The sequence below is a fragment of the Apteryx rowi genome, unplaced genomic scaffold (genome assembly GCF_003343035.1).
Source record: "Apteryx rowi isolate R43461 unplaced genomic scaffold, aptRow1 scaffold_337, whole genome shotgun sequence".
Classification (NCBI taxonomy): Eukaryota; Metazoa; Chordata; class Aves; order Apterygiformes; family Apterygidae; genus Apteryx; species Apteryx rowi.
In genome coordinates this window covers 499478-513637 of record NW_020449830.1, presented here as the reverse complement: position 1 = coordinate 513637, position 14160 = coordinate 499478, and the positions used below count along the sequence as shown (strand labels likewise).

Below are 14160 nucleotides of genomic sequence, written 5' to 3'. Positions count from 1 at the left end.
TTGTTTGAGAAAGTTTGCACCCAGTGACCAGTAAGAGTGAAATCTTGAGTATATCATGGACAGGGCTGGCTTAGAGACTGGAAAATTGTGTTGGGCTGGAGCTGGTTTGATTTGAAAGAGATGGGGCATCCGAAAGATTATACTGCAGCAGAGAAAGTTGTATCTAATTCATTATGTATGCAAGAGTTAAGAGAGACTTCCCTTATCATGGAGCATATTCCTTAAGAAAGAGCTGAATGCTGGCATGAAAAAGGTTAGAAGAGGAAATATAAAGGGGTATTTGCAGCATGCGGAGTAGTGCAATACAGAGATCTTTGAGTTAGCTACAGAACCAGAAGCCTTATCACAGGCAGTACATTACCTGTTTCCAGATTTTAGTAGATTCAAATTGTGGAGCATTATCAAGTATCTCACAGATTCTTAAAAATTGCATAGAGGTTGCACAAGATGATTCTTAATATTGTTGCTGCAAGCTAATACACTAGTTTTTGTGCAGTTATTGTTGCGTTCTCTCATAATAGTACATACAAATTTGAATTGTACATAAATTACAATTTGTTATAGGAGAGAATAGTGTAATTTTCCACAGAAAGTATTGGATACTGAATGGATTGTTTCATTTTGTGGTGAGGGGCTGTTTAGCCAAAATTGGTGTTGGAATTTAAACAAATAACTCTGGAATGTGGGCAAGAGAGTGCTATGCAGAGGATAGAGGAAGCATTTAGACTTCTGCTCACTAAGGCACCCTTGATAATTCAGTCCCATGACAGAGATCAAAGAACAAAATAACATGGAGAGTCCCTGAAAGCAGAGGCGCAAGCTCAGTGTCCTGCACTGAAACACACACTGCCACTGCCCTTGCAATTCCTGTCCTCTAGGCAGACAAATGGAGAACTCCAATTTCTAGGGGTGTTGGGAGGTGGGGTTGTAAGAACTAAATTCAGTTTAGCTTTTTCGTTCTAATTTGGGAAGAAGGGAGATAAAAAATTGAGAAAAAAACAAGGTAGACTTCTCTGAAAAATGGGAGCCTATGTTACAGCTGTGTTGTGGAGAACTGTTGACTCCAGGTCACCAACCTCAAATTCTTTCATGATTTCATGACAGTTTGTTTCCTGTAGTAGTTTAAAATGACTATTTTTCCCCTAATACAGGTTACTCACTGGCACAGTCCATACTTTTTTGCCTACTTCCCTGCAGCCAGTTCCTTCCCAGCTCTTCTTGCAGATATGTTGTGTGGTGGAATAGGATGTGTGGGCTTCTCCTGGGTAAGTTTATTTGTAGTATATACTGCTGTGTGGTAATGATGCTTCACCTTCCAAGGTTTTACGCATTTCAGTAACATTCTTCAAATAAATTATTGATTAATAGCACTGAAGTCACAAGACTATTATAGGTAAATTTACCTGTATAATTGTTTTCACATAGAAGCCCTGAACATCTCCAGTAATAAAAGCCTATTTCCTCTTAGAAGTTTTGTCCTTGAAAAATTGCCAGCATTTAGAATTAGTAGTGACAGTACCTATGCACTTGCATTTCTGGACCCATAATAATCCTAAGAAGTGAGTGCAAGCTTACTGATAACTCATTAAATAATATGACTGTTGCCTATCACCTGGTGTTATGATTTCTCTTATCATCTGCATTAATGGAAAATTGTATTGAAAAAAAACCCGTTCATTTCAGATGAGCTCTTCTCAAAAGAAATTGCTACTTGATGTGGAAAAAATATGCAAGGTGCAAATCCTAGGTTTGACATTTGACAGTCATGGTTCTATGTGAGGTCCTGTGTGGCAATTTTTTAACATGTATTAGGAATACCACACACAAAATGATCTTCACGTCCCTAATTTAGCTGGTGAAGTTAGCAAGCTAGCCTCTATCTCCATAGCCAAAGACAGAGAGGGAGACACCCTTGCTCTGGTGGGTCCTGTCCCTTCTCATGGTCTAGTGAGGTCATTCCCTTTGTTTTATTTTTCAACACAGGCTGCAAGTCCAGCTTGCACGGAGCTGGAGACTGTTGTGCTGGATTGGCTAGGGAAGATGATTAATTTGCCTGAAGAGTTTTTAGCTGGGAAGGATGGACAAGGTGGAGGAGTCATTCAGGTAAGACAGGACATGAAAACAGAATATGTGGTGAATTTGTGGTTGTGATTTGGCAAAAGCTTCTTACCAAAACACTAATAAAGGGAAGATATATTTTTCCTGCAGTCTGAGTTTCTTTCAGATTTTCAGAAAAACTGATGTGCTATAAGAATATCCATAGGTGGATACCACCACTAATGAATGTAATGCTTTTTTTTCCAGAATAGAGTTTGACTCTCAAACTCTCTTCTCTGTGAAAAATTTGTTAGTAGTCAAACTTTACAGCCCAATTTTGGGTTTAACATTCAAACCATAATGTTAAAGAATCCAGTAGGATGAAAACTCTAATTTGTTGATCGAGTGAAGTGAACACAGAGAAGCTTATCAGCACTCTTCAGCAATGTTGCATGGCTGAAAATAGAACATAACTTCTCAAATAGAAATTATCTGAGGATTTTGAGTAGTGACTGCAGAGCACCATAAAAAGGGATTAGAAAGGCTTCTGTGAAGTTCACTTTAGACATGTTCAAGTATTTGCTTCAGTCAGTTTACAAAACAACCCTCCTTTTTTCAGGGAAGAAAAAGTGTCAGAGATCAAGCAATGAATAACAAAATAGCTGAGAATCTACCTAAGTAGGAAAAATAGAATGCAGCAGAAATTCTGTCAATCTTTGTTAAAGAAGCTGACATAATTTTAAGAAGTTTTTCTTCTATAGCAAAACAAAACGTTGGCATGTTATGATAAAATGAAGCTGCTTAAAATTAGAACCTGAAGGATTTAGATAATACAAAGTGCAGACTAAACTCCAGTATCCAAAACAGAAAAAAGTTCCCAAGCTGTTGGAAAGTTGACTGCTTAATGAAAGCTTGCAATTTCTGAAGAGAGCAAAATTCATACAGTAATGAATACATTGTCAGTGGACAAACCCGCAAACATAATAAAGCTATATTGTGTGTTAGGTGTGGCTCTAGTGGTGTATGGTCTTTCTGCAAATGCACTGGAGTCTAGTCACAACTATTTATCTAATTAAAACAGATCCCTACAGTGATGAAGACTAAATTTTAAATAATTGATCTGTGCTCCTTTGATAATCTCTGGAGTGTATTTGTTGGAGACCAGGGCACAATACATTTTATCCTAAAGTAGACCTCTAAATGGACTTGAATTACATGCTAAAAGTGGGGGCTTCTTTCACTGATCTCTACTACAAATGTCTACAGCATATTCCAATGAATTTTGCCCTACATTTTCCCAGGCCAGTATGAATTTAACCTAACTGCTCTCATGACCTAGTGCAAACTTTTGCTCCACTTACACCAGTGTGTATCCAGAGTAACTCCTTACTCATCCTGCTTGCTCTGTTATGACCTTTTTCATTACAATGAGTCTGGGGTTTTTGTGTTCAAGAAATCAAGCTTTCGTCATGTGTCTCAGCAGTATTTATTTTATCCCAATGAAAGCAAGCAATTATGCCTGATGATTATCAGCAGGAAATATTGCCCTTCCAGACTGACAACACTGGATTGCCCATAATTTTCATCAGATACCAGTCAGTTTCAAGAATCGAAAGTGTGCTCTGTGCTCCTGCTTATGATGAAGCCATTTGTGCTGTAAATCTTCACATCTTGTTCTTGAAACAATAATGATACACGTAAGAGAGGGTGAGGCAAAGACAGCATGAATGTGTGAAACTGCCAGTCATTCCCTTGATAAATACCAAGTAATTATTGTAGTATTGGGTAAAATGTAGCCTGTGAAAATTGGCTCTTAATTACATTTGAAAGTCTATGTCAATATGAAGCACTTTGTTGTGTACAGGATGACACTTGAAAATGGCAAAAGATGAAAGAAAATTTCAGTTCAGAGCTCTGGTGGACATGAGCATCAGCTCTCACTGATATTTCTTCTGCCTCTTGAGCCTGCTTGCCATGGCAACCTTTGTTTGCTTGTGGTAAAAGGAAAGGTATCATCATCCTTCACTTAATCTAGAGTACAGCACTCAAGAGGAGAAAAAATATCTTTTAAAAATGAGTGAGAAAGCAACTTTCTTTCTGAAGCTTGTCTGAACATAGCACATATGTATCCTGCTGTTCATTCTAGATAAACTGCTGAAAAAATGCACCTACTTTGAATTTTAAAAGGGTTTTCTTGCTCTGCAAAAAAAGAGTATTTTACAGGTGAAACAAAACAAGACTCAGCTTATCACTGGTCTGGCAAGGCATGCTCCTAATTCATGTTTGTTGTCAGTAAGCTGAGTAATTCAAGAGCCAAGGCATTTTTCCCCAAAAATATTCAGTGCAAGACTTTGGTGCCAAGTGAAGAGAATAGCCTTATGAACCAGGTTCTGCAAACACTGTCAGCTTTAGTATAAAAAAGGTGACTAATGGAAACTGAGACAAGGTGAACAAGAGCCTACGTCTATACTGCAACATCCAAATGCATTTCCTAGTTGTTGGGTTCAGGCATCCTAAGGCCATGTCCCAACTCAATATCGGGCAAGATTCAGCTGAACAGGAAGCCCTTTCCTGTTCATCCTTGCTTCCATGCAAGGAAACCAATACAAGAGCTGTTGTATATGCTGACTAGGCATCAGTCTGGATGACCAACAGCCAGGATGGCAGGATATTTTGTGACACTCATCAGGAGACTGACCCTATTGTTGTGACTAAGTAATTTTCCTAGGCTCATCCTGGCAGTCTCCAGCATAGTGGGGACTTAATTTTCCAGATATCAAATTAATGCCTTAACTTTTAAAATTTCCTACAGCCATATATGTGTATGCATATTTATTTAATGTCCATATTCCTTACATGTCCTGGAAAGACACCAGCAGTTTTACAACTGAGCCAACCTTAGTATGAAGAACCCAGGTTTAGAAAAGTTGTTTTGAGTGTCTTGTCCAATATGAGATAGACCTAGGTCTTTCACACAGGTTTTATGTTGCACAACTTTGTTATGCAGATACGCAACTTATCTGAAAATACTGTATGGACACCACAACAAGTGGCAGTGGTTTACAAAAATGAAAAGTATTGTCATCTACTGAATTGCTGGAAATTGCATTTCAGGCAACATTGTCTGATGGCATATGCCCATTATGTAGGTTGTCTGATTATGAAGATTCTTTAGAAGGTTATATACTGTTCTGTAAAAAAAAGAAAAAAGCTTCTCAGAAAATAGATGTTGTTCTTGCCTATAAAACATTCTTCACACCTGCTTGATTTCTTCAAATAACTAGACACCAAGGAGCCAAATCATCATATTCTAGCTCACTAGACTGTCCAGAAGTGGAAGCATTTTTCACCGTTACTAAGATATCATTGTGCTGAGCCTGTTAGAAATAGTTTTGCTAACAAAAGACCTGGTGACAGAAGTTTCTTTTCAGGAAACTTGCACTAGATTGGATTCATCTCACATTTTGTCAGCTAGAAGTTGAACATACAAGTAGGCACTTTTAGAGGAGCTATTTATCTCAGCTGAGGATACTTGCCTATATAGATGGAATTACTGCTTTCTGCATATGTTTACCTCTCTACACTGAATACTGAGGGACCCTAAGCAATTACTTTATCTCAGATATTTAGCTTTTTAGAAATTTAACTTTTTCTAAAGTAAGATGAATCACATTTTGTAAGTTCTTCATGTGTAAGATGAAGATAATAGTGTGCCCACACTCTTATGTCATGAGTTTTGAGAATTACTATATGTATGATATCTAGGTGTTCAGATACTCTGATGAGTATTCTGAGTATCTGGCTATAGACCATAGGCAGTGTGACATTAAATGGGGACCTTTCTATGTTACAATTTCTGTAATTAATGGACAGAATTTCCTTCACCCTTTGCCTCCACATATAAGTGCTACCTTACTTGACCCAAGAGGGATATTTGTCTTCCTCTGCTATTCTGTATCTGTAATATTTCCCTCAGTTACCATAATGATGTGTTCAGTGGCAGCCAGGAGTGCACGAAACTATCTCCTGCTCATCTTTTTGCTCTGCTTCTGACCCTGGGGTCTACATTCCTCAAATCTCACACCCATGGAAAGGCAGATGAAATATCTTCACTGTGGCAGTGCATTTAGTAAATGTTTAGGGACTGTCCTTTCTCCTACTTAATCCATTCATGAGGCTGTTGAATTTCAGCTGGAATGGGCTTACTCACTCTTGAGATACTGACATGTCTAGAAGGCAGCTCTATCTTAGATGAATAGCTCAGCAAACTTCAGTGTTCATTAGAAGAAAATCTGAGTTCACATGAGCAAGAATGTATGAAACCTGTAGGATCAGGCCCATCTCCAGGAAAGAAATAGACTTCTTAAATATTTAAATATTTGTTGTTAATAGTAAGTGCGCTGGTCTTCTGTAGGGTGAGACTAGAATTCTGGTGCAGAATAAGAAAAATCACTGCAAAATTAGCTTGATGCTGGGGATATTTTGGCGACCTGTTTATTAGTGTAAGCAACAGTATTCATTGCTGTGTTACCTAGTTGGCTGGGGAAGATTCACATGACAATTGCTCAGCCTTAAAAGTCCCTAAAATCTATTTCTTGCCTATGGACACCCAAGAACATTGAAATTTCTGAACATTTGTTTACAAACTGTTACTTACAATTTAAAAGATGAGTTTACAGCGTGTTTCATCTGCCTGTGCTCCTTCCTCTGAAAAACATACTAAAAAAAATTGTGGAAACATGTATTCTCTTGTGAAATTTACAGATCAATAGATATAAAAAATTCCCCTCTTTATAGTCGCAGAATATCCAAGACACAATTAAAACTCATATATTTTGTGAGTCAAACTGCAATTTAAAAAATACTGTGTGACTGCTCCTTTTATCTGTGTATTTTGGATGAAGAGAAGGTGGGTAACTAGTACTTGGAAAAGTAGTCAGCTATTTTGAATCATAGCTTTTATGTTTTCTCAGTGCTTTTCTCTTCTGGCCATAATAATTGACTTTTGTCCAGGGTAACGCTAAAGATTAAATAAGCTTTATAATTACAGATGTTGCCTGAAAGTTGAGAGTCAGATTCTGATTGAAGTTAAATGAGTGGAAATCTAGAGTAACATAAATCAACAGTTACTCCACAGTTGTTCCTGGTGAAGAAGTGATTGGTGTCTGACTCTGGAGAGCCTTTTCATATGCTTCTAAGTCTGTGAGTCTGTTTTTATGGTCTGATTGCAAGGCTGATACATGAACTGAAGAGAACAAACAAACAGAGGCACAGGAAGGAAGAAACAGAGATTAAATAAGAATTCCTCCCTTGTTGTCCCACATATCCTTAAAAAGCATGAGATTGTGCAGTTTCTCATATGCAGTTTCTGTTACCAACTTCTCAAAATCATGCAGAAGAAAATACTGATTTTCTTCTGGAACCTCCTGTTGAACCTTCCTTTGATTTATCCGCCAGGGAAGCGCCAGTGAAGCCACGCTGATTTCACTGCTTGCTGCAAGAACAAAAACTATCAGACGGGTGCAGTCAGAAAAGCCTGAGCTAACAGAAGCAGAAATCATGGGCAGGCTGGTGGCCTATGCTTCTGATCAGGTGAGTACCTCTCGAAAGCATAGACTTGGAAGCATGGGGTCTATGCTTATTAATTGCAGCCATACCGCTACGCAGGTATAAACTCTTTGGAGCAGGGACTGTTTGGTTTTGCTTTTTCCATTCTTTTTGTACAGCATAACTGATCTGGAGTGTCATGTGTGCTACCATAATACAAAGAATAAATATCCAGAGGTCAGTGTTGTGTAAGTATTGCTTCCTCTCTGCAAAGAAGCCCATTTGAAGTAAATATACTTGAGTAAGGTGTTTATTTCAACTGTGTTCAATAAATCTAGATCATCTGTTGTCAGACCTGGGCGTGTGTCTCCATGTGTGCACACATACTTTTCCCCTGCATACACACATACAAATATTCATCAGATATCCACCCCTTGTATACACGCATACRTATGAGTGCATGCACACACACACAAACCTACTGCAGGAATATAAAGCAAACTGGTCATAATACCTGAAGAAGTCTAAAACATTTTTTTAAAATAAAAGGTCCTAAAATATGCATGTATCAGTCTAGCTGAGAAATCTTCTAAGAAAACATAATCCTTGATTTCTGACTGTGAGTGGTATTTAGCGGACCGAATTGGGCTGAATTCTCAGCAGGCCAGAACCATGAGAGGCTTTTACTGTTAATGAGAACAAATTTTAGTCCTGTGAGTTCTGCTGCTCCTATATTTCTAAAACTCTAATCCTACTGAAGGGCCAAGCAACATTGCTTCTCTCGACAGCTGTGACATTTTCTTATCTAAATGTCAATGAGATAGTAGGAACTTTCTTAGTACTTGGTGTTCAGTTCAAAGTAATATCTAGTTACGGAGCATAAACCGGCCAGGTTTCAGGTTTGCCTTGATTTACTACTAAGTGTATGTTAAGAAGGAGAGCAGTTTAAAAGTACTCTTGTTCTTTGCTGGTGGGAAAAGGGACTACACTTGTAGGGTGAGAATATGAGTGAGAACAGTCACAATAAGAAAGTATCAGGAAAGATTACTGTTTTTGAAAGACACAAAAAATGTGTCCTTTTTGTGCCTAGGCTCTGTGYTGTGCAGACTGCTAATCCCAGTGCTCTAATTCTGACCCAGTGATGCACATAGCCCTGTTATTTGTTTTCCCTTTTTCCCCCCTGTAAGTGGCTGACCTGAAATGAGGACTGACAGGCTTCCATGCGCGCTGAAGGTCAGAGGCTTTTCTGTTTACAGAAGGATTCGCCTTAAGATATTGCTGACCTTTCAAAGAGGATTGTTGCTGAGCTCACTGGTCCTTCTGCATTAAGAATGGACCTGTGTGACTCATATACAGTAATCCATGAAAGAAAGCAAGCCTAAGCCATCCTGTGGAAGAGAAAACCACGCACTGACAGAGCAAAACAGTGCAAGAATGGATTAGGAGGCAGGTAAAAACTGGCTAGTAGGGAGACCTGGAGCAGAGAGCTGAACCCAGACCTCTCATACCCTGGGAGAYCACCATAGCTTCTAGGCATTTCAGGAGAATCTTTGTCCCACTGATATTGTTCTCTCTGTATAAATGAGTGGAGAGCAGAATTGGGAATGAGGCTTTCCCCAGTGACTACTTGAGGGTTTGGAGACAACTGAAAAGGATCCCTGCCTGTTTTAGTGCCTGGGCTATCCCGGCTGAGGCTCCTCTTGCAAGGGTCACTGCACCTGAGACCTCGGAGCTGAGAGGAGCATCCAGCTACCCCTGACAGCAGAGACCTGACTGTTTGGGACGAGGACAGAAGTTGGGGTAGTTGTTTGATATTCTGAAATTTATGCAGGCCATTCCCTTCACCAGTCCTTCTTTCCTTTTCCTCTGGCTATCTTAAGCGGCTGCCTGTTCATATCACTGATTTCTGTTTAGTTCCTTGCTGTCTTCCAGGATGGTGGGAAGTTCCTGGGCACATTGCTGAATGGCTGTGCTGCCATTCAGAGAGACCCGGACAGGCTGGAGAGCTGGGTGGAGAGGAACCTCAGGAAGTTCAACAAAGGCAAGAGCAGGGTCCTGCACATAGGGAGGAATGACCCCATGCACCAGTACAGCTTGGGGGTTGACCTGCTGGAAAGCAGCTCTGTGGAGAAGGACCTGGGAGTGCTGGTGAACACCAAGTTAAGCATGAGGCAGCAATGGACCCTTGTGGCCAAGAAGGCCAATGGTATCCTGGGCTGCATCAGGAAGAGTGTTGCCAGCAAGTCGAGGGAGGTGATCCTCCCCCTCTACTCAGCCCTGGTGAGGCCACATCTGGAGTACTGCGTCCAGTTCTGGGCTCCCCAGTACAAGAGGGATGTGGCACTACTGGAGCAAGTCCAGCGAAGGGCCACAAAGATGATTAGGGGACTGGAGCATCTCTCTTATGAGGAAAGGCTGAGAGAGCTTGGCCTGTTTAGCYTSGAGAAGAGAAGGCTGAGAGGAGATCTTATCAACGTGTACAAGTATCTGAAGGGAGGGTGTCGAGAGGATGGGACCAGACTCTTTTCAGTGGTGCCGAGYGACAGGACGCGAGGCAATGGGCACAAACTGAAACACAGACACTTCCATCTTAACATGAGGAAAAACTTTTTCACTGTGAGGGTGACAGAGCACTGGAACAGGTTGCCCCRAGAGGTGGTGGAGTCTCCTTCTCTGGAGATATTCAAAACGCGCCTGGATGCAATCCTGTGCAATGTGCTSTAGGTGACCCTGCTTGAGCAGGGGGGTTGGACTAGATGATCTCCAGAGGTCCCTTCCAACCTCAGCGATTCTGTGATTCTGTGATTAGGAATTCCACAAGACAACAGGGCACTAAAGATTTGTTGTAATGCAAAAGCATCTTTGTGGTTTTAACCCTAAGATTATGAATGGCTGTAGTTATGAAACAGTCTTGTTAAATTTTTTTGTGAGACTTGGGGAAGCAATTCTTAGGTTCTGGCTAGCAAATAATCTCAATGTATTACTGTAGTTTGCTCATTTACAATTCTTTCCTCATGTAAATTGTTTATAAAAACAGCTCTTTCCATTGTACACTTGAATAAAGTATGGCACTGCTATGGTAAACACATTGTGTTCCACTTCAAAGGCAGTTATATTTCACARCTTGACTTCCAGCTTTCTCAAGTTGGTGTTTAATTGGTTTACCAAGGTACTTTGAGAAGAGGCACTACTGAGATACAAGTTAATAGTAAATCTGCTTTTAAGAAGAGTCATTTCAGGGATATATGAAGTTGAAAGGCAGAAACTTCTTCATCTGGTCTTGTTGAACCTCTTGTTTAGATTAATCTTTTCAATGATTATATGCTAAATTATAATATAATTAATAAGTACTCTTGTAGGCACTGGCAAGAACCAACAAGGATGGCATGGAGATTATAAGTGAGAATAGTCAGGATATGAAGAGGTGGGGAATTTTCTTCTTTCAAATTAATGGTGATTAAAGAAATCTTATAAGGTGAAAGGTAAAAATTTTTTTTTGGTTTAGTCATGCTGCAAAAGAGAGTATTTTGTGGCTAAACTGACCTTTTATTATGAACAGAATTACTATTATATTGTACTTCTCTAATTTAGAGGAGGAATTCCTAGTGATATGTTAAGGATTAACGAATTCCACAGTAATATCTTTATTTTTCAGTACTGAAATATTCTTTATGTTCTAAAAAATTATCTAAGGGGTATCCAAATAAAAGAGCTTATAAGTAAAATAACTTATTGAGACTGCATTATTAATTCCCTAAAAAAATGAATGAATAATTGGACAGCAGTTTATTCAGTAGGTAATCTAAAACAAAATAGTAATGTAAGAAAATATTTCAATGTATACTATACCATGACATGCACTTTTTTATGGTTCAGCAAACCTGCACACTGTAAAAATATTCTCTTGAGCAACTAAATTATTATCAGGCAAGCTGATTGTCTGTGGGTTTTTTGGTTGATTTGGAGCCAAATCCTGAAGTTCTTAATCAATCCTACCTAATTCTGAGAGCATGTTAATTAAAGCTCTCATTAAGGTTAATTGAACTCTTGTCTGAATTGGACGTTAGCAATGGTTTCAGGAAAGCTATTGGGGGTGGGGATGTGAGTGTGAATGAGTATGAGAGAGATAGAGAGAGCTTTATAATGTTTGTTACATACCAGCAACAGCCCCAGGATCTCAGATGTTGCTTTATTTGAATGAAATTATTCTTTTTTTCAAATTCAAATGAACTTCTTACATTCCAGTAAAAGGTGTCTGTCTTAAAACTTATCTGCTTCCTTGCAGGCCCATTCATCTGTGGAAAGGGCTGCGTTAATTGGTGGTGTGAAGATAAAAAATGTTCCTTCAGATGAAAAATTTACTGTTTGTGGTTCAGCTCTAAAGAAAGTTTTGGAGGAAGACAAAGCTGCTGGTCTTATCCCATTCTTTGTAAGTACTGAGTTTTAATTCATCAATGCATTTCTTGCTTCAGATAGGCTATTTTTGAGATGAGTAGATGATCTCATTCCTAACAGAGGGATTGATAGGCAGGCTAGCTAGAATATTAGGATGGGTTCTGTGAATGTTCTTCACTCATCTCAACTTTGCTAGAGTCTTTTTAAGTATTTATGCATGCAGGAAAATAACTGTAATTTGAGGCATTCTGGAAGTGTAGGAGGCAGTTCTTTGCAGGGGGAGCAACTCATCTGAGCAGTTGGTTGCACTTCTGAGCAAAAATGATATTTTAAAAGGAGTTAAGGTTAGATTAGACAGTTGAGTAGATGCAAGTGAATTTGTAGTTACGTTTAATTCTGCTGTGTTGTAATCTCTTAACACTTGAGTTCCAACCTGCCTCTGTCACAAAGGTACCGTATTCCTTTACTCTTCAGGTCATAATTTACACATAAAACAGATTTAAAAACAATAAATTAAATGATGGCATCATTCAACGAGCAAGTCTTCCCTCCTTACTAGTTTAGCAAAGAAAAGAACCTCCACAATTTACCCCAAATATTAGCAAGATCATACTTTGTCAGACAGGTATTTGTGAGTATGTGGCTTATCTCTAASAGGTGAACTGTAGCTAATCTGTCTGTGGCAGTTCTAGGTGTCATCCTTTCTTGTTATCTGTCCGCTTCCCTTTCCAAAGGTTACAGTTTTGACAGCAGTCCAGCAGAAGCAAGCATGTTTCTATCACAGTAGCTAAAGTTCATAATCCCCCAAGTGTTGACACAGAACAGTCTTGGATTGGATAAAATTGCGAAGTTTGGTTCAACTATAATAAATATGTGATTCAAAAGAATATTTGCTTATTAATCAGATCTGCTTCTCCTGTCAATTCAAAACACCATCTTGTTATTTAAAGTTAAAACAAGAGTTTACAGTTTGTTTTTTCATGGAGCAAGTAAACTCTGTGTGCTTGTACATCATGAATAAAATGTTTTGCTCATCTCCAAGCATTATATCTTTGCAAAACTTGATATAGACCATGATCTGTATAGAYTTATAAAGGGGTATAATATGCTAGCAATAATATATTAAACTGGCCTACAAACTTTATAAACTGCTATTTATAATGCAATACTTTTTACTCTTAACAACTTCCATATCTACATATCAGTATTATAAAATATATTACTTTTTGTTTTCCTCAGAAAAGTCATATCTGACTTAGCAGTTGTTTGTTTTCTTTCATGTGGTGACATTTTCAAAAGGGCCAATGTGCCTTAAGTTTCTACAAACTCTTTTCAGAATATTTAGCAGATTAAGGTTGCTTATAGTCATGGGTAAGTGCTGGATGAGACAAAGAAGCTTAAAGCCTTTTGAAAATACAATCTTTTTTCTTTTCCCTGCTATTAATCTTTACTGTCTGGTTTTATGTAGTGTGAGGATGGCTAAGGTGAAAAACATTTTTCATAGGTGTGGTATGCTGCTATTTTCTAGCCTGTCTAGAACTAGTGAGTCCTTGGGATGACTGAGCACGTCACATTGATTGCTTCCCAATACAATAAGACTATGACTGAGGAATACAGCATTCACAGGGCTGCCTAAATGAACTTAATTGTACTGGCTGTGTCTGTGGAAGTGGGTATGTGCCACAATCCATGTGTTATTTCTATTATATTATACCAGCTCGTAATATCTTGTACAAGGTCCTACTTGATTATCTTAGTATTCATTTTAAACAATTCCGTTTTCTGGGGTTTTCTTTGCTTTGTTTTTCTTTGTTTTTTTTTTTCTTCCTAACAACATACCAAGTACAGCACTATATCACCTTTCCATGCACTAACAACAAAGTTAATGTGGTTTGTTGCTCGTCTGATATCCATTAACAAAAAATGCAACTTGCCCCTCATAAATATTCATTCCTTGTTAATTTTTCTTGTGTAGCAAGGGGAAATGAAATATTCTGTTTATGCATTCAGCAACACCGTTACAAAGGGTGATTTAACTGTTGTTTTTCCTCCTCCATTTGCTTAGCTGTGCAAAACAGGCTTTCAAAGGCAACACAGGCTTAGTCTGATTTAATATGGCCTGTGCCAGGTCTTCCATTTATTTGTATACATAAAACATGTCAGCTTAGATTAAACTAGATC

The 14160-nt window shown here is 38.7% G+C and overlaps 1 protein-coding gene across 6 annotated transcripts in view; it reads left to right on the top strand.

Moving 5' to 3' along the window:
* Positions 1-14160, top strand: part of DDC (dopa decarboxylase) — a 66992-nt gene that overhangs the window by 13547 nt on the left and 39285 nt on the right. For all 6 annotated transcript variants that reach the window (XM_026072083.1, XM_026072081.1, XM_026072082.1 and 3 more), the window contains exons 3-6: positions 1152-1265; positions 1984-2103; positions 7495-7629; positions 11870-12013. In XM_026072083.1, the coding sequence (XP_025927868.1) occupies positions 1152-1265; positions 1984-2103; positions 7495-7629; positions 11870-12013 (513 nt within the window). The remainder of the gene's footprint in view (positions 1-1151; positions 1266-1983; positions 2104-7494; positions 7630-11869; positions 12014-14160) is intronic.